This window comes from Engystomops pustulosus, chromosome 1, assembly GCF_040894005.1.
Source record: "Engystomops pustulosus chromosome 1, aEngPut4.maternal, whole genome shotgun sequence".
NCBI lineage: Eukaryota > Metazoa > Chordata > Amphibia > Anura > Leptodactylidae > Engystomops > Engystomops pustulosus.
This window is the reverse complement of record NC_092411.1, coordinates 208,415,352-208,435,770: the sequence shown is the minus strand read 5'-3', so window position 1 is coordinate 208,435,770 and position 20,419 is coordinate 208,415,352. Positions and strand designations below refer to the sequence as shown.

Here is a 20,419-nt window from a genome sequence, read left to right as displayed (position 1 = left end):
CCACCTATGTGCAGACCATCAAAGCACAGTGCAGCGGGTGATGCAGTGTCATCCTCCTAGATCCTTGTTTCAGGGATGCCCAGCAGGTCGAAAGAAACAGGTTGTATTATTATCATTATAATTATTGGTAAGGACAGGTAAGAAAACAATGACTCACCATAGTCACATTGCATAGAAAATGGTCTGTTTCACTGTAATATTTGAGCAGTTCTTTAGGTCTACGCCATGGTGTAAAACCTCTTTAACTGAGAAACATGTTGCCCTATTGTCTAGTGTGCAGCTCTGATGTGGCATCTAGAAATACATATCACTTCCAAGCAATCTTTAATACTAATATTTATATTTCCTAGTTGCAGAAGCTGGAACTTAGATCTTAATGGAAACATCTGGCTGGTGAAGGATTGTTACAGAGGATTTTGCATTAGCATCTTTTTCCTTATTGCTTTCATAAATACTGGGTTATTTACATTCTTACACTGGGGGAATAAACTCTGAATACCATTCCATATTTGTAAATGTTAGGATTACGACGTTTGGCATCAACTGTCTTCATATCATTTACTGTGAACTGCAATTACAAGAAAGTCTCTGAAATGGTGGCATCCACATTTCTAGTAATGTGCAACTCCATTGCGTGAAATAGGACGTTAAAATGTTGTCTATCAGCTTTCAGATTAACCCAGGGGGGATCATTCCCCAGTGGTTTGTCATTTTAGAAGATTCTGTCTGTGATGGGGTGGGGATTTTACAGAAAATGGAACATTAGAATGATGTTTGTCAATAAGTGGGATTATATGTGGGGACTTCATAAAAGGAGGTGTTATACTAAGGATGTACAAAAGTAGGCATTAAAGGAGGGGCTGCAGAAGAGGGGGCAATTTAAATGGGAACTATAAAAGGGGGCTTTATTGGTAGGAATGGGTTACTGAAAGGGTGAGAAATTAAACCTAGGGGCAAATGGAAGGAGCTACAAGAAGAGAGGCATCAATAGTTTATATATCACATTAGAGGAAAGACCTCAGGGGAATTGTACAGGGTATGGGGGCACAAGAAGGGAACATCATGCTATGTGGGGGCAATAAAGGAGGACATTACATAGCAGTGATGGCGAACCTTTTAGAGGCCGAGTGCCCAAACAATAACAAAGACCCGCTTAATTTTTTCAAAGTGCCAACACAGAAATTTAATTTGTGATTTATACTCCCTTCTCTGTCACAGTTTTCATTGATACCAGCCCCCTGAGGAACCAATAAAGCAGAAAATAGTCCCTGGTAGAGCTGTCACTATAAAATAGCTCTGTGCACAGCAAGTCCTGGGCTGTCTGGGACTGCAGGAAGATACCTGGAGTCATCTCTGGTGATGGCCTGAGTGCCCACAGAAAGGGCTCTGAGTAACACCTCTTGCAGCAGTGCCATAGGTTAACCATCACTGTTATATAGTGTGAGCCCTGTATCGGGGAGTGTCATAATTTGAGGTTGGGGCAGGTCAAGGGCATCCCACTTTGGAGATACGCTATGGAGATCAGGTTGTATGAAAAGAAGGGGCACATGGATGTGCTGGTAGTGTGAGATGAATGCAGGGTACATGGAATTTTAGGCTGTGCAGAAAGATTTACCATCAAAATCAAGCATGATAATCCGCAGACACTTATTTGATATCCATGGCCTCCAACTTTTACAATTATGTTAATGAATTTTTCTCATTATACATACATTAAAAAAAAAAAGGCTCATGAAGAAAAATTCCCAGGTGCATGACATGTGGGTCTTCATATTTTAAATTCCAAAATTTGTTTTTCTAGTTGATGAACAATAAAAGTGGTTGGAGTTTAGCAGAATGACTAAAGTCAAAAAGTTGAAGACAGAATTAGCACGATTCTTTTCTGAAATACTGTATTTTATCCATATTTGGCAATTCTATGATGTTTTATGATGTTCTATATTCTATCTTGAGGTCTGCAGTTAACATTCAATAACAAGGGTCTCAAATATAAGTGAGCGACTTTCTGCTGTGTGGATGTAGAGGCTATTACCGTCTCTTAAAGGGGAACTGTCAGAACATCACTTTCTTGATATTGTGTACTCTATATGCAGTACGCATGACAGATGTATATATTGTAGGTATATTACTTTGTCTTGCTAGACTCCCATAAAAAGTGTCTCCAAATGATCAAAGGGCATAATGAAAACTTGTTAAAAGATGAATAAGTTAAACAGTCCATATTAGTCATATTGACCATTGTTGATATAGCCCAAGTGGTGTTAGACTGGGATCTCCCAGCAGCTATTTCACTAACATTATTGATGAATTACAAGTTAAAAACTTCCTATATCACTACCAGTGTATTACTTTTAATGTTAATCTTCCATCAGTTTCAAGCTGTATGTGCTACCCTTTCAGACCTTAGACCTAATACATTTTAAAAAAGCGCTTCAGCTTTCAGGATTAGCAACAAACAAAGCAAATCCACCATCAACATTAAGCATAATAAACCAGGGACAATTAACAGTACTCATAGATCCATACTATGACAATCTTATTATATTTCTTATCTATGGCCTCCTTCCTTCTAAAATTAACTTTTAAAATTATGCTTATGAGCTCCTGGGGGTGTTACCGGAGCCCCTCAGAGCTGTAGTCTTACAAGCTGTTACAGTGTGCAAGGAGCACTTCTAACTCCCACTGTGTGCTGAAACGTCCACTGCTGCAATGATATCAGGCAGAGAGAGGGTTTTTGAGGGAGCAAAGGAGAGGATGAAACAGTCTAACAGCCTGTGAAGCCTCAGCATGGAGGGGCTTAACAATGGGCAGTGTAACACATATATTTTACACAAGGCACAATTTATAATATTGCAATATATTTACCCCTCAAAAACCCAGTATTAATCAATTCTGTCTTTTTTCAGGTCCGAAGTATGAGTAAAGCTTGCAATGCAGGATTATGTGTGGGAGACGAAGTTATCTCTATCAATGGGAAAAACTGCACTGACATACCCTATTCGGAAGTTGTGGGTATTATCGAAAAATCTATTGATAGTCTCCAGATGCTTGTGAAAAGGTGAGAACATATTACAAAGATATTGGGGCACATTTACTAAAAACTGTGTAAACTGCACTATGTGTAGTTTTCCTTTGTAGTGTGCAGGGTGCAGCAGATGTATTGTGACGCTTGTTCTTTATGAGTCTGCCGCTTCCGCACTGCTCCAACACAGTGCACCAACTTTATTTGATGCACCTTTATTATGAGGTCTGCAACATACTTCTGTTGGACTTTGCATGATATATGTGGCGCATAGTCCACTGAACGCCCCTTTCAGTGACGCAATTTGTGTTGCGTGAAGAGAAGTGCGGCTGCGAGACAAAGGGGTCGCGTGCCACAAATGTGTCACATTTCTTCCTAAATACATGTGCATGTTTGTACATAAAAGACCACCAGAAAACTGGTGCCAGGACCTTAGTAAAAGTGGCCCATTGTTTTGAGTTCTACATCCATATCCAAATTGAGTGGCGCTGCTATTTGAGGACTGTGTGATGTGACGCTATTGTTTAGACATCATATGGCCCCTTTAAGTCAAGTAATATGCAAACTCTAAAACATATCCCTGGATTAACAAAAAAGTACAATAATGTGACACATATGGTCAGAATTCGTTATACTGTTATTGTCTACTCCTGCTTTTATGGGATGAATTCGCATGGCTGTGATATGCATTATTATAAACTAACTGCGGATCCAAAGACATAAACTGAAAGGATCATGGCACCTGTGGGTCATTACACCATCACCCGGAATAGGATTTTCAGCTTTTATATGGATTATGGTTTCAGTTGTGTGATTGTAGAATGTCATTGAATGTCCTTTACCTTATGACTACTATAATTTATAAGTTATCTTATACAGAGCCCCATTACAGATTTAAAGGAAACCTACCATTTCAAATGGTAGGTTTAAGCTGTAAACACCAAGCACCAGCTCAGGGTGAGTTGGTGCCGGTGCTTAGTTTCGTTAGTGTTAAAACCGCGGTATCGCGGTTTTAACACTTTTTAAACTTTATAGCCGAAGCCGCTTCGGCGCTGCGCGCGACCGTGCGCGCGCAACGCCTGCGGCATTTCCTATGTAGGCGCGCGCACGATCGTGCGCACGCAGCGCCGAAGCAGTTTATGCTATAAAGTTTAAAAAGTGTTAAAACCGCGATACCGCGGTTTTAACAGTAACGAAACTAAGCACCGGCACCAGCTCACCCTGAGCTGGTGCTCGGTGTTTACAGCTTAAACCTACCATTTGAAATGGTAGGTTTCCTTTAACATTTGGGGCTAGGAATTTCAAGTCACAGTTTTGAAGATATACCAGTGGGATTGATCAGCTCCCAGCATGTCAAATGTTAATACAGGCGGTCCCCTACTTAAGGACAAGCAACATGCAGACGACCCCTAGTTAAAGACAGACCCCTCTGCCCACTGTGACCTCTGGTTAAGATCTCTGAATGCTTTACTATAGTCCCAGACTGCAATGATCAGCTCTAAAGTGTCTGTAATGAAGCTTTATTGATAATCATTGGTCCAACTCCAATTGTCACTGGGGAAAAAAATGTTTTGGTCCCTATAATCTACAATTAAAAAATATACAGTTTCGACTTACATACAAATTCAACTTATGAACAAGCCTATGGACCCTATCTTGTAACTGCCTGTATAACCAATTACTTTGAAGGAAATCTACCAATTTGAAAATGCCTATTTAAACCAAGAATACCTCATTCTAGCTGAGTGCACACACTAATTTGCATAATTTTAAAAGCTAATTTTTTCAGAAAAGACAAGGTTTTAGCGATAATCAGAAAAAAATCCTGCATCAGCATGTCCTCAGCTGGAAGGAGGTATGCTTGTTTTAAATAGGCTGTCAGTACCTGTCCAGCAACCATGCAACCACAACCAGGCTTGGCGCTAGCTGTCAGACTAGGTAGTGGCAAACTCACCCTGCGATGTCCCTGCAGGCTAAGGCACTGCCTAAAGCAGATAAACCGCTCTGACAAGGTCAAACTAACTGATGGTCCCTGAGTCACCCTACAAGATGACAGGGAAGACTTATTTCGTCTGGTAGCTGCTGGAAGGTGGAGCGGACAGGTAACAGGAATACTGAGATAGACCAGTGTTCACACTGGTGCAAAGAATACTAACACAGGTCTGAGACAGGGAAAGTGGGATAACACAGAGTAGGCAAGTATATAAGGCAATTCCCAGACTGGGGGGAACTGTCAATCAGGCTAGTAACCCTTGCTGGGCAGGCTGAAATGCAAGGAGCAGGGTGTGGCTCAGATAGTAAAACTAAAACACTAAGCCACAGTTCACACACAAATTAACGCCACCCATTCTGCCAACTACGGATAGTGTGATGTTTTGGCACAGCCGTTACATAGGCATTATTAAAGTGGTAAATTTACTTTAATCTATATTTTCCAACTAGATTTTAGCTGTAACCTTAATTTTTCTTTCAATAAAAAATACAGGTAAAGCAAAAATTTCACACAGAGGTAATACAAAGCTGCTATATTAGCTGTACTTTTTTCCACTTACTTAATGTCATCCTCTGTTGCAGGTCCTGCACTACAGTGGAAGAGAGTCTACCAACTCCCCAAGTATTATAATCTATTACAATCTGAAAAACAGATTGAAGCACTATGATTTCAAAAATACCTTTACTGTTTTTGAGAAATTCCCATTTTCCTCCATATGCTAATGAGGCAGTTGGTGTGCTAAATTCATGAAGCCCATGGAGTACTTCTATTCCTGATTGGACCACAACCCTTTCCATCAGATATGTTTTGTCAAAATGAGGGGGAATCAGTGTTCCAGGGGCTGGGGACACAACCCAGGTACACCAATTGTCTCATTAGCATACAGATTAAACCGGGACTATCTTAGAAATGGTTTATTAGACATAAAGGTCTGATGGGAATCACAATGAATTTCTCCTATAAGGTGTCAGCAGATTATAATGCTTGATGGAGGTGGTAGACTCCCTTTACGTTAACAGCAGTGTATTTTTCAATGTTCAAAGCCATTTCCTCCTACATATGAGAGGCATTTTACAATGGGTAAGATATTTAGATGGTAAAATAACAATCTCTCCAACCACAGTCTTTTGATGAAAGTTAGTAGTCAGTACAATGTATTGCAATGGTGACAATAGATGTTTACTTTACATTTTATATCTATACATACTATTTGCTTGACACAAGCTGTACTTAGAAGTGTCTTTTTGTCTGCCAACTATAAATTGAGTTAATACAGTGACGGTTCTGTGAGAAATGAGTTTTGGCTGGCAGCTTGGTTATTGTCAGCACAATATGCATCTTCGCAAGTCCACAGCCTTTTAAGGAGGCAACAACGCTGCTTGTTTCTCATCCAGACAAATTTTGGAATCAATAACTGAAGCACTGAAATTGTACTGCTTCTTGTATTTAAGGGAACCTGTGGTGTTAAACTAGCATTCTTACCTGCAAGTGTGTAGCACGCTTATTGATAAGTGCCTTCTCCGTATGATTATGAATTCAAGGATAGTTGTTAATTATTGAGTAGGACTGCTCAAATGACTCATAAAGGAGTTGTCTAGACACAACTAGTTATCCTCTATCCCACTAGAAAAAACAACATGTGACTTGTCTGTGCTGTGTCTGTGAAGAGCAGGAGGAGTCTGGTCATGTGACATCAGGGAGGAGCTGTACAGGAGCACAAAGTTGGGGGCCAAGAGCTGAGCAGTCTGCAGCACAGACAAGTCATATTTTATTTTTTGAAATGCATCCAAATCAAAGCCCAACCCATAGGACTACACAGAGGATTCTGTGAGGGTGCAAGGTAAGTTATATCACACAATTATATTGTAATGCAAATACTTAAAGATGACAGAGAGGCATATTTGCACTGCAGCTGTAATGGACTTCTGTAACCTGTCTTTAGTGAAAATGAGATCCCTGATGACAGGTTCCCTCATTTTTTAATGATTTCCTTAATATAACAGATAGTGCTTTGATAACTATTACCCAGCCTTTGGATAGGAACAGTACAAGCACTACTTGTTTCCAGGTCATGTTCTTATTGTTCAGCACAACTTGCTAATGTTACAACTTTACTGCCGACCACTAATAGTTTTTAATGCCTGTCTCACATTCCTTGGGAGTCTATCTGTTCCAAATTAAATAATCTTAAATTGGCTACTATTTCCTACAATATTAGGAAAAAAGGCACTCCAGATATTCAGATATTCTATTTCATTCCATTGATCACTTAGTCAATAGTTTGTGCAGAGTTTTATAGCAGAAAGGGATCCTGAGGAAAGTGGGTATTTTAGAAACAATATGTAACTTTATATTAAAACTGATCTCACAAGTCTAAAAAGTTTCAAATTTTTACCATTCCAAAAAATGGTTTGGGCTCAGCATTAGAAGATATGGCCACCAGCGGCCTACAAATTTTATACATGTTATCCCTGAAATTGGCATAAATTATAGGTCACAATTATGCAGCTCTTATATGGTGTACATTTAAAAACAAAAATGGATCTTATTAAGAGTGCTGTGCCTTCTTTAAATTAGAAACACCTTACTGCCAGGCGCAGCAGATCAATATATAGGATATGCCAGTTTTAATGTGTCTCCTCAGTGCAGCGCAGGGAACTGGTTTCGCTGAGTGAAAGGCTTTTGAATAGAGTGAGGGAGTAAGAGTTCCCCTTACAGAGACTTTGCTAATTAGGACTGGCTTGCAGGTGTGTGAAGACTTATAGCTATTGATGCTCTACTAGGGGGTTCCGGGAAATATGCAAATACGTTTTCCAAATAAGTTTTCCTATTATAAATGCTCGTTACCTCTAGGGGATGATAGAAACTGTCGCAGCTAAATCAAGGGCTCCCATAAGAGCAAGAATATAATGTTATAAAAATATGCAAATTAGCCTGAGAAGCTCATGGCTTCGTCGCTCTATAATTATGCACGCACCTAAACTCATTCTTATTTATCCAGTCGCCCGCTATCCTCAGACAGCTGGTAGCGATTTGAGGGCAAGCGCACCAAGTCAGTGACTGTAATAATTATTGTATATTTGTAATCCCTGGCCTCCTTCTTTCTAAAATAAACTTTTAAATTGATGTTAATGAGCTAGACAGGCTCTGGTGGGCGATACCAGAGCCCCTCCTTTCTGTAACTTCACAGACTGTTTCATTAAAAAATTCTGCTTAGTTTGTAAAGAAACAGGCCGCAAAGTGCCTCTTAGTTACATTGTTGCTATGGCAAATCTGTCTAGGGTATTGAAGATGGGTCGCTTTCTCCTCTCCTGTTTGTTACACAGCTGTGAGTATTAACCCTTTTTGCTTTCTCCCTGGCTATAATATGCTATGAGCATTATTTTCAAAGATCAAGCTGAAAGTGAAGGGGTTAATCCTCCCATTTCAAAGCTGTTGAACCAAACAAAGGCAGTGTTAGATGTGAGCTCATGGAATTCTCCATAGACACAAAGGGAAACATTCACTTTCCAGGTCCGCAGAGTTCATAAAAGTGCATTGTCCGACTGGAATGCAGTCTGCTGCGATTCATTAAGATCGTGTGCCCGATATCCTACATGTGTCGCTTTCCCGTTCAGGTCCGACAGGGTTCACCATCTTCTTCCTGTATGCAAGTACTTGATCTTGCTACACAATTTTATAGTTAAATTCAGTGCTCAGTCCGAATCAGTCGGATCATCTGACGGCCTTCCCCCCCCCCCCCCCCGATTTCTGCCGTATGAAAGCCAGCGCAGTTGCGCCAAAATCCGATCGCATGCGACACTATCCCCTGTTGAATATATGTCCCAGAAAAGTCCCCAAAAAGTCAGAAAAACCGACGAAAGTGCCGCCGCGGACCTTTAGTAAATAAGCCCCACACTATACAGGCTGGAATGCAGATCTCTATGTTAGGGAGTAGCTTGATTTTTTTTTACAAGCTAAGCAGAATTTGTTAATGAAGTATATTAGAAAAAATGTTCATCACATCCCCCCCACACACAGTTAAAAATTATCTCAAATGTCGGTTATGCTTTAATAGGACACAATTGGGCTAATTTATCAAGCTGTCTGAAAGTCAAAATATTTCTAGTTGCCCATGGCAACCAATCACAGCTCAGCTTTCATTTTACCAGTTCTCATGAATATTTTAAAGGGGAGCTGTGACTGGTTGCCTTGGGCAACTAAGAATATTCTGAATTTCAGACAGATTGATAAATCTGCCCCATAGAGTTGGAGGTGGTAGATAAGGCGGAAGGTCCCCTTTAAAGAGAACCCAGCAGCAACCTCTTTTGCAGTGCAGACAACTCTGTAGTGGCCCCCGGAACTCCCTGATTTGCTGTAATGTGCTGTTTGGGGCATTTTACTGCTAAAGCCAACTAGTTGCATAAGCTGTGACCTAAACACCCATGGTATATCACTGTTTAGGCCAGTACAAACATGAGCTTCATGGGCCAGCACAACATCATACTTGAGTTTAATTTATTTGTTTTATCACTTTATGAAGGATTTTGACAAATGCACAGGTGTATAAGGCATAGATACTTAGTAATGCGTTTTTTTCCCTGAGAAAATACAAGTTTGTCATATGGGACATGAATTCTTCTTATTGTAAAGTTATGTGAACTATTAGCATCTTCTAATAGGCAAACAACAGTTACATCATCACTCCATTTCCTCTTTAATTACAGGGTCATACGCAGTAAAATGACAAAATAATCAGATCACTAGGTCATTGTGTGGCTGATAATAAGGATGTCCAGCAAGATAAATTAGCTTGGAGTTAATTCAGATTATATGCAGTTTACAGCACTGTGCATGTTAAGGTCACAGCTGTGTCGCTTATTGTAGTCACAGCTTAAACAGTTTTTTGGCTTGGGCTACCTCTGGCACAACTCAATCAGAGAAGACTAGGTTACTAACCAGTCTGTGCCACATAATATGTCTGTGATGGTGTGAGCATGGAAAAATGTTGGCTGCTGGAGTTGGGTGAGACCAGAGGCATAACTTGGAGAGGCAGGGCCCCATACCAGGTTTCTGCATGGGGCCCCCCTTCCCCTTAAAAAAAATATATATGTGTGTACACGTTTATGTGTATTATGCATTATGCACACATACATACATTTATACACACATACAGTATATATGTATCAAATTTGCATGTATACTGTATATAAATACATACATATAGTACATCTATATCATATACTTTTACATACGGTATACACCCACTGTGTATAAGCATACATGCAGTATAAAAACACTGTATACTCACATACTGAATCTATATACAGCATACACACACATACATACAGTATATAAAATGTATATACAAAAATAATGTATATACATATAGCCTATACACACATACATACAGTATCTACAGCACATGAACACACATACAGTATATAGAGCATATACACACATACAGCATATACATACACAACATATACATTTATACAGCATGTACATAAACACACATACACCATAAAAATATTTAGATATTTAGATGCATATGCATCTACATGAGGCATACACACACATACGGTATAAACAGCATGTACACAAACATACAGTATATACAGCATATACACATACACACGCAGTGCATACTGTGTTTACACCCATAGGGGCATATTTATCAGGACCTCTGCGCACCGCCAGTGGTGCAGAGGCCCTGAAATAATCGCAAATGCTAGCTTATTGCTAGCTTTTGCGATTATTTTCCCCAATCCGCCACCTTCACGCCAGTGGGGCGTGAAGGGGCGAGAAGGGGGGGGGGCGCGGCCGGACGAGAGTGGGCCGGCGCTGGACGTTACTGTCCCTGCACCTGCGCACTCCCTGCTGCCGGCGACTTTTCATACGTGAAAAGTCGCCGGCTGCGGTTTTTTCTACGCCAGGCAGGATAAACGCTGCGCTGCTGGCAGCCCGATACATCAAGAGGCAGAAGCCTCTTGATGTATCGGGTTGCGAATTTGCAGCGGCGGGGCGATCATACGCTGGCGCACGAGCGCCAGCGTATGATAAATATCCCCCATAATGCGTATATATTCAGTATATATGCTCATACATATAGTGTATACTGCATATACACACATACAGCAAATACACGTATACATACAGTATATACAGCATATACACACATACTGCATATAAATACAGCATATACACACATACGTACAGTATTTACTGCATATATACACAAATTTTGCATATACATGCAGCATATACACTCCCACATACAGTATATACAGGATATACACACATACATACAGTATACACTGCATATGCACACACATAAAGCAAATACACACATGCATACAGTAAATACACACATACTGCATATACATACATCATATGCACACATACATACAGTATATATAACATATGCACACATACATACAGTATATACAGCATATACACCCATATACAACATATAGACACATACATACAGTATACTGCATATGCACACATACTTACAGTACATACACCCATACACCCATACTGCATATACATATAACATATGCACACATATAGTACTGGTAACACCCTCAGAGCCCTTTGGGCTCATTAGCATAATGTAAAAGTTGATTTTTATAAGGAAGGAGGCCATGAATAACAAATATAAGTATTTTACCACAGCCACGGTGCCTGGATTTATGAGTAAGTGTCTCTAGTTTATCATGCTAAGTTTTAATGATTAAACTTCTGACACTACTTCTATTTTTATTGTCAACAATAATGTGAATGAAGTTTTACTATTTTGGGTCTGTAAACAGTAATCTACCCTTTCGATTAGATATATTCATGACTTATTTTCTTTTTTCCACTGTTATTATAGGACATCTAGCAAGACTATGGTGATGGAAAATAAAAATGGAGATGAAAATTTTGAAAAGGAAGAACATAAAGAAAGTACCACACTGCAGATCCGTAGTGGTCAGGAATCTTGGTCCAAGGAACCTGAAATCTCTGAAACAAACTGTCAATCTTTTTATTCAAGGACTGGTTCGATGGAAATGTGCCATAAGATTGCTCCTGAAGTGATTGAAACACCAAAGGGCGACACAACAGTTGACATTCCTGTGCAAAGAATTCTAGAAGATGGACGAAAAGGTGCTATGGTGGAATTACAGTTATCCCTCTCGCAGGACATGCATTTTAAAGCTGAAGGTGTTCCTACTGTGACTCTTTTAGGTGCTGACACATCTTCTGAAGCAGACCACAGTGTTCAGAAGAGTGATGCTTCAGAAAGCCTTACTAAGAAGGAGACACTTATGCTCAAAGCATCTACCACATTCCAGATAACGGGCAAACAACAGTCAAAAACTATCCCAGAAACACAAGATACTCATTTTCCCAGGGTTGAATTAATTCTAGATTGCTCTGGCAGAGAAAAAAAGCCCAGATCATTGCCTCCTGAGGGGTGTGATAAGTCTGGAGAGGAAGGAGGGCACTCAGAGGAACCTCCTTCTACTGTCTCCTTTGGAAACACAGTAGAAGACTTGGAGCAAGGCGAGGAGGATCAGCAGGATCACAGCAGACCTAACAAACACCGGGCCAGGCACGCCAGTAAGTAATGTATACATTTGGCCATTCATTAATTTTTGTATGACGATGACACTTGTGCTGATGTCTGAGGGCCAAGAATCTTGTATTCTTACATTTGATTTAATAGTACTTAGAATGTTGTAAAAATAAGACACATTGACCTGTCAGTGCAAAAATTATGTTCTGCATGAAAGGGCCCCACAGCGCAACAAAGGTTAATTGATAGTTCATTGTACAGTAAAATGAGACTTGTTGAGATGGACTGTAAGTCAGAGTGGATGAAAAGCTTGATGATCCTCGCAGAAGACAGTTTGACAGACACTAACATGTGGAGTACTGGGAAGCTACATGATCCTTTCCATTTTGTGAGTCTGCTAGACTGTGAAATGAACTTACTATTTCTTCTGCCTTGATCCCTTTAGAGGTCAGACACAAATTCTATTCTGAGAAATAGCCTGACGTAGTCCAAAACTACATGCTGACTTCACAATATTCACTTAACTTTCCTGGATACCATTACTATGGTTTGTAGTGGAAGCTGGAAATCGTAGACTGAAACTAGAGCAGGCTATAAACTAACTCAATTTATGAGGTATCGGTGAGTACCAGTTATGTGGAGATGATCTTTTATTGATCATTATAAGTCCCGCCATTAATATTACTTTTCGATAAAGATTGGTTTGCATGCGTGGCCTATATTAGACAATGAAATGTGACTTTGCAATTATTTTCTTTTGATGTAATGGTTTGTGAAATCTTATTTATCCATCTGTGGGGAAACAAATGTTTGTTCCCAATCTCAATCCCTGCAGGATTCGCATTGTGAACACTGAGTGATAAAATAATTGAAATAGAAATTCCTCTTAAAGGGTTTTTTTGCACTAATTAGTGTGTGTAGGGTGCACCAGATTCAGGATTTCTGGCGCAAGTTCTTCACGAATCTGGCGGCCCTCTGCACTGCAGAGGGCACAACTTTTTTGGTGCATCTTTAACATGGGCCGTATGTCACACTTCAGTCGGACTTTTCATGATAAATGTAGAGCACGTCTGACTGAGCACCGAAATGCCCATTTCAGTGCATTATAGTGCAGCTGCGACAAAGGTGTGTCACGGACACTTCTTAAATACAAGTGCAAGAAGTTTACACCGAAAAGAATGTGCAGAGTCAAACAGAAAACTGATGCACAGCCCTTAGTAAATGTGGGCATGTAGCAATTGTTGAATATAGCTATTTAAAGAAGAGCATGCTGAGCGTTATTGTTTCACAATAACCAGGGAGCCACAGGTTTCATGCATATTATACGTTATATTGAATACTAAAGTCATTATTATATTATTAAGTATTGTCTTTTAACATATTGTCATTTTTTATAAAGGCTTTTCTAATATTTTCTTTTAAAAATGTAATCTTAAATATCTATCAAACATAAAATACAACTTGATGTTTTAGCAAGTTTTTAGTAAGAGATTTATTGGCAAAGTGAAGCATGTTGTGAGTGCCCATGAGCAGCGTCCAGGCTGTGTGTGACTATCTGTTTATCTGGTCAGCTGCTTGAACCTGTCACATAAACTTAAGGCAAGGGACAGGAGTAACTGCTGGAATGCAGTGCTGAGGTAAGGGTGCTGTAAATAAGAAGCTAGCCCCAAAGCTTAGGCAAGAATTCAAGGCATACTTTTCAGCGCTTTGCAGGGTTTTGACACAGTTGTGCGGTAGGTTTACTAAGAATATCTCCAATGACATGTGGAAGCCGAATGTTTCTAATATGTATTTCATACCAGTGTGTGTCTTGCTATGTGTCCCGGAAACAGAGCTTGAATAGACTGATAATTTAAGGCAAGATAAAAATTATATTTATATATATATTTATATATAAAATATAAGGTTTGTGTTTTATTTAGATGAATATTATTTTACTTTTGAATATAAACCTTATAGTATAGAAGAATTTTCTCCAAATCCTATGGAAACGATCTGAAAAGCAAAGAATCTCATTGCTTTATTTAACCCATATTTCGAAAGGAATTAATGAATTAATTAATGAATGAAAAGAAAGAAAAAATTGACGGGTCAATCAATCAATCAATCAATCAATCAGTGAGCCATTTAGTTGGGAACATATAGGCCCACATTTACTAACTGTACAGTTTGCCTGTATATAGTGCAAAGTGCACCAGATTCATGATTTATGGCACAAGTTCTGCATGAATCTGGCGCCCCCTGCACAGCTGCCACAGAGTGCAACACTTTTTTTTTGGTGCACCTTTAACATGGGGCGTGTGACACACTTCTGTCAGACTTTGTATGATAAATTTGGTGCACGGTCCAGAGCACCACAACGCCCCCTTCAGTGTTAAAATTTGTGTTGCATAAAGAGTAGTGCAAAGTGCGCCAGAAAGTGTCAAGTGCGCTACAATTGTGTTGTGTGTGCCAGAAATGTGTTTCAGACACTTCTTAGATAGAAGTTTGCACTGAAAAGAATGTCCAACAGAAAACTGGCGCACGGCCCTTAGTAAATTCAGGTCTTTGTCCTTACATTGCATGTATATTTTTTTTCTGGATAATAGAAAAAAAAACTATTATTGATAGTGATAGGCTGATCTAACCATGATACAACACATGCAATTGCTTGGGGACCTACACAGTGGTGAAACTGTATGAACTGTATGTTCTAAACTTTCTGGGCTCCCGTATTACTATGATACTTCTGGATTTGGACCCCGTCTGGAAGTTTTGGAGGTTAGAGACCAAATTCATATAATGAATTGCCTCCTTAGGAACAGGAGACAAACAGGAAGTGAAGATCTCTGAATAACGGATATTATGTCCTGTCCGGTTTATAAGGGGGTCAGTCATTGGATAAAGTGGGTTTTGTGACCCCCCCATAAAATTCTGGTGTGGTGCAGGGTCTGAAAATGAATGTACTAGATTGACGCAGAAACTGGGAGCTGGAGCAAAGTATTTCTGTGGTTTTGTTTATTCTTACCTCAGCCCTTACCTTTTTAATATTTAAAGAAAATCTACCATTTGATTTGATGCATTATGAAGCAAACATACCTTGAGGATGCTGTAGCTACACTGATGCAGGCACATATTTTGTTTAATCCCTGTGCTGAGAGGTTTTGCTGAAAAAACTATTATAAAATTATGATAATGAAGCTCTCTCACGCTGTTATCTGGCTCGGCGCTTTTCCTCACATTAGTTATGCACACCTACAGAGAATGATGTAATCACTCTGTTATGCCTGAGAGGCAGAAGTAATCATTCGCTGCACCATCCTCCAGCTGCTGTGTATAAGTGATCCAGCTCAGGTTGATTGCTGTCTGGACTGTTAAAAAGCTCCATGTAATGTGTTTATTAATGGCAGCGAGCAGGCAACCCAGCTTTCCCAAGGTCCTGAATGTTATAATTGTTTTTTCAGCAAAACCACTCAGCACAGGAATTAAACCAGATATGTGCCTGCATCAGTCTAGCTACAGCATTATCAAGGTATGTTTGGTTCATAATGTATCAAATGGTAGGTTTCCTTTACTACAATAGCTTTGTAGTGTATGGGGATTTATGAAAATCATATACACAAATTGTAGACGAATTCCGCAGTGAAAACTGCTTTCCACTAGCAATTTTTGATCAACATATATATCAACAATATATAGATCAACAATATATCCTAAAATCTATACTGCATGTGTGAAAGTGTCTGCCATCCTGCAAAATTAGAGTCACCGTATATGTTGTGAAAAGCAAATCTTTTTATTATATTATTCTCTGCATTGCTTAACTTACATTTAAAGTTAAGGGTCTTACAGGCAGTCATACTGTAATGACTGTTATAAAACAAGAAGTTTTTGACTCTTATATCTATGTTTCTTAATATCATTAGCATTTACTATCCATCCTTGAATACAGTTTAATTGTAAATCCTAACATTTAATTTACTATAAGGCATTTAAAAAATCATGAAAAAAGCAGTGCAAATGTGTAATTTTTTTATGTAACTATTTTCTATTGGTAACATGTTCTGGGCCACAATGATGTCCTTCTATATTTAAACAATGTATAAAAATGATCTGAAGACAAGAGGAGAAGAAAGTCATGTTGGCCTATAAGAAAAGTGCATCATCATAAGCATCATAATGTGCCAACCAGCATACAAGACTGCAAATGAGCCTGAGAGGCTCTAGGCTCCATTAACACCTACAGAGCCTGGAACCCCTCAGGCTCATTTGCATACAGTTCGTCATCTTAGTGGTAGAGGCCCTTTAAGTCATCCAGGACATGATATGCTAGCATGACATTTTTTATTCCCCTTGGACTCCTTACAGTACATTTGTACACAACATTCTTAGATCTATTTCTGTGTAATGTTAAATCTCCCAAAATATAGCAGGACATCATTGTGATTGTAACACTGTCGTGAATCACAGGTTGCTGGTGATCGAGGAGTGTAAATCTTCATGACAGATTCCCTTTAGTTAAATGTGTCGAATATACTATATACTATGGTTAATTCATATTCCTGGTATGATTTAATTTCCTATATTTTATTTTTTCATTCAGGGCTCAGACGCAGTGAGAGTCTATCTGAAAAGCAAGTTAAAGAAGCCAAGTCTAAATGTAAAAGTATTGCACTTCTGCTGACTGCCGCTCCAAACCCCAATTCCAAGGGGGTGTTAATGTTTAAGAAGCGTCGACAAAGGGCCAGGAAATTTACGTTGACCAGCTACGGAACAGGAGAACTAGAAAGATACGAAGGTGAAGAAGACGATAACGACGAAGACGAAAATAAAGAGAATACTTTTGAGGTCACTTTGTATGGTGCTAGTGAATCAGATCTAGATGACGATTTCTCATCAGATCCTGAAAACAGTGCACATATTGTAACTTTTGACTGGGACACTGGGCTTGTAGAGGTTGAAAAGAAACTTAATTCTACCGAAGCAATGGAGGAACTTCCAGAGACCAAAGGTAAAGGCGTTCTCATGTTTGCAAAGAGGAAGCAAAGGATGGATCAAATAACAGCAGAACAAGAAGAGATGAGGAAACATAGTGTGGAAGAGAAAGTGTCAATCACAGAGAATGTAAATAACACAATTTCATATCAGTCACAGCAGCAACAGCAAACCATTAAGACCCAGAGCTGTGTAAGCAAAAGTTATATAGAAGTCAGCAACAGCCAGCAAAGGGTACAGAATGGTATTATTGGAGCAAATGAGTCCAACAGCCAATTTCACTCTTCTTCCAACAGAACAGCAAGACCCTTTGGTGGAGCTCAAAATCAAGCAGCTCTAGCATATGCACCTAACAGAAATATAGCAAGTCCTATGTCAGATATACCCGCACCACCTCCATATTCTTCAGTCACTCCACCTCCTGAACCAAGATTTCAAGTGACCTCACCAGTGCCTGGAAACGCCCAAGCAGCTGTTTGGGCTCCATCATACCCTTCAGAACAAATTGCTTCCAGAGATGAAAGAATTGCAGTTCCAGCAAGTAAAACAGGAATTTTAATGGAGGCGAAACGTAGGAGCACAAAACCTATGTTCACCTTTAAGGAGCAGCCAAAATTAAGCCCAAATCCAGAACTTCTAACACTTGTTCAGAACAGAGAAGTTAAACGTGGAACTGGTAATGAGTCAGGGCCAGAAGAAGACTACCTGAGTCTTGGAGCAGAAGCATGCAATTTTATGCAAGTTCACAGTGGAAAGCAAAAGACACCACCACCTGTTGCCCCCAAACCTTCAGTTAAGTCACCAACTACAGTGATGCCAATATCACCAGTATGGACTCCACCATCTGTTGCACTAGCACAGCAATCATTTGCTGTCCAAAACTCATTTCAAAGCCAAGGCCCTGCTGAAGCCATGGTAGCTCAATCAAATGTTCACTTCAACCCTCCAAACACTCTTAATTTATCTGCTCCCCCCAGAGGTCCACCAAAGGTATCTACAAGTTTAAGCCAAATATCCAAACCTAAAACGCCACCTACGACTCCTTCAGGGTCAGCAGGTCCAGCCTATGAGATGCCAGCTTTAAAAGGAAAAGGAGCTGAACTGTTTGCCAGGAGACAGTCTCGGATGGAAAAATTTGTGGTAGATTCAACCACTGTGCAAGAAAAGGCAGCAAGACCAATCTCCCCAACTCCATCATTACCATGTTCTTGGAAGTATTCATCCAATGTCCGAGCTCCACCTCCATTGGCATACAATCCAATCCAATCTCCACTTTATCCTCCTGCAGCATGCAAACCAGGATCCAAAACTGGATCCACAGCTGCCAAGAAAAAGCCAACAAAAATGCTGAGTCCTCTTGAAGTTATGAAGCACCAGCCATATCAGCTTAACTCTTCTCTATTTACATTTCAACCACCTTCTGCTGGCACACCAGATACAGAAACATCTAAGAAACCCATAAAGTCAAATGTTCCCCCTCAACCAAAGCAAACTCAGCCTCCAAAGCCTGCCAATGCTCCTTACATTAATGCCCAGCCGATACCTGAATATTCTCAGCCCATGTACAACACGCAGCCTTCCTTCCAGTCAAGTGTCTTCACTCCTACCAGCGACTCCTATCCTTCTGTAGCCTATGCCATGCAGCCTAGACAAGAATCACCAGTAGCAACATTGATTGCTCCTCCAAGGCCGAAATTTTCTGCAAAGAAAGCTGGCGTTACAGCCCAGGTGTGGAAACCAGAAGTTGGTGAAGATTAATATTCAGTTTGGAAATGTATTTCCACTTGTAGAGGGAAAATATAGTTTGCAGTGGTGATCTGACATTGACATATGTCCTGGCTATACTTAATAATGTAACCTTGTATCATCCTTTATAATGGGTCCAAATCACTTATCACCTTTAACAAAAATGAATTACTCATAGGTCTTCCTATATATATCTATACATATATATATAACTTCATTTCAGTACTTGGCAGTAATTGATGTCCCAATTGGATGCATACATTTATATACTATTAAGTAATCAGGACTGCAGCTTTATGCTTCCACAGTAAGTGCAGGGATTACCGATCACTACATATAAAGCTAATTTGCAATTACACCTTCTATTGTCTGTCCAGATCCCCAATACTTTATGTCGACTTATGTCTTCCTCGGTCAATGAGGTCAACATTGAACAGTTTGAGCCGATTGTAGAGAGATATATTTAAAAAAATATGAGTTTTCTTGCAAATTGTAATTATAGTTAATTTATTTGGGGTGATGAGTGAGTTTGTCATCTTTGGTTTATTTACTAAGAATGGTCAGAAAGTATGCTAGACAAATGTACAGTATGTCATAGTAAGATCCCTAGGGTCCTGGGATCATGCACATTATAGGCTGTATTTTGCAAAGCAATTGTTTTCTCAGTATTAGAGATCACAGTACTCACCCTCTGTTATGAAGAGATGGGACAGTATATAGGATGATTGAAAGTACAACAGTATATCAGAGTGAAACATTGTGGTTGAACGAAGTATGTTTTATAAAGATTGTGGTGGGTGGCTCAGCATATGTTTTAGTATATGATGGATGTAACTTCTCATCTTAAATCCCCTTTTGTATCCCAGATTTTACATGATCACCTTTGCCATCTGCATATGTGAAACATTATCTAGTATCTAGTACATCATTTCATAAGTGCTACTTTTTTACAAGAGGAAATGTATGTGCATTTTCCTTTTTTATAACTGTTACCAATTGTAGCTTTCAGATCATGATTGCTCCTTTTTATAGTAAAGGGGCCACCTTGTCTCCATATAGATGTTTAGTTGGTGTTGAATTGATTACCTTTGTCATCAGCCATTGATTGCCCACACATATAATCAACATGTGGATGATCATT

The 20,419-nt window shown here is 39.5% G+C and overlaps 1 protein-coding gene across 3 annotated transcripts in view; it reads left to right on the top strand.

The window, feature by feature from the left end:
* The window catches only part of SYNPO2 (synaptopodin 2), a 154,681-nt gene that overhangs the window by 106,776 nt on the left and 27,486 nt on the right, over window positions 1-20,419 (top strand). Inside the window, exons 2-4 of one of the 3 annotated variants that reach the window (XM_072119195.1) lie at window positions 2,907-3,058; window positions 11,872-12,602; window positions 17,141-19,260. In XM_072119195.1, coding sequence (XP_071975296.1) covers window positions 2,907-3,058; window positions 11,872-12,602; window positions 17,141-19,260 — 3,003 coding nt within the window. Of the gene's footprint in view, window positions 1-2,906; window positions 3,059-11,871; window positions 12,603-13,070; window positions 13,180-16,011; window positions 16,070-17,140; window positions 19,261-20,419 lie in introns of those variants that run through there. The other 2 variants (XM_072119197.1, XM_072119196.1) reach the window with 2 other exon arrangements.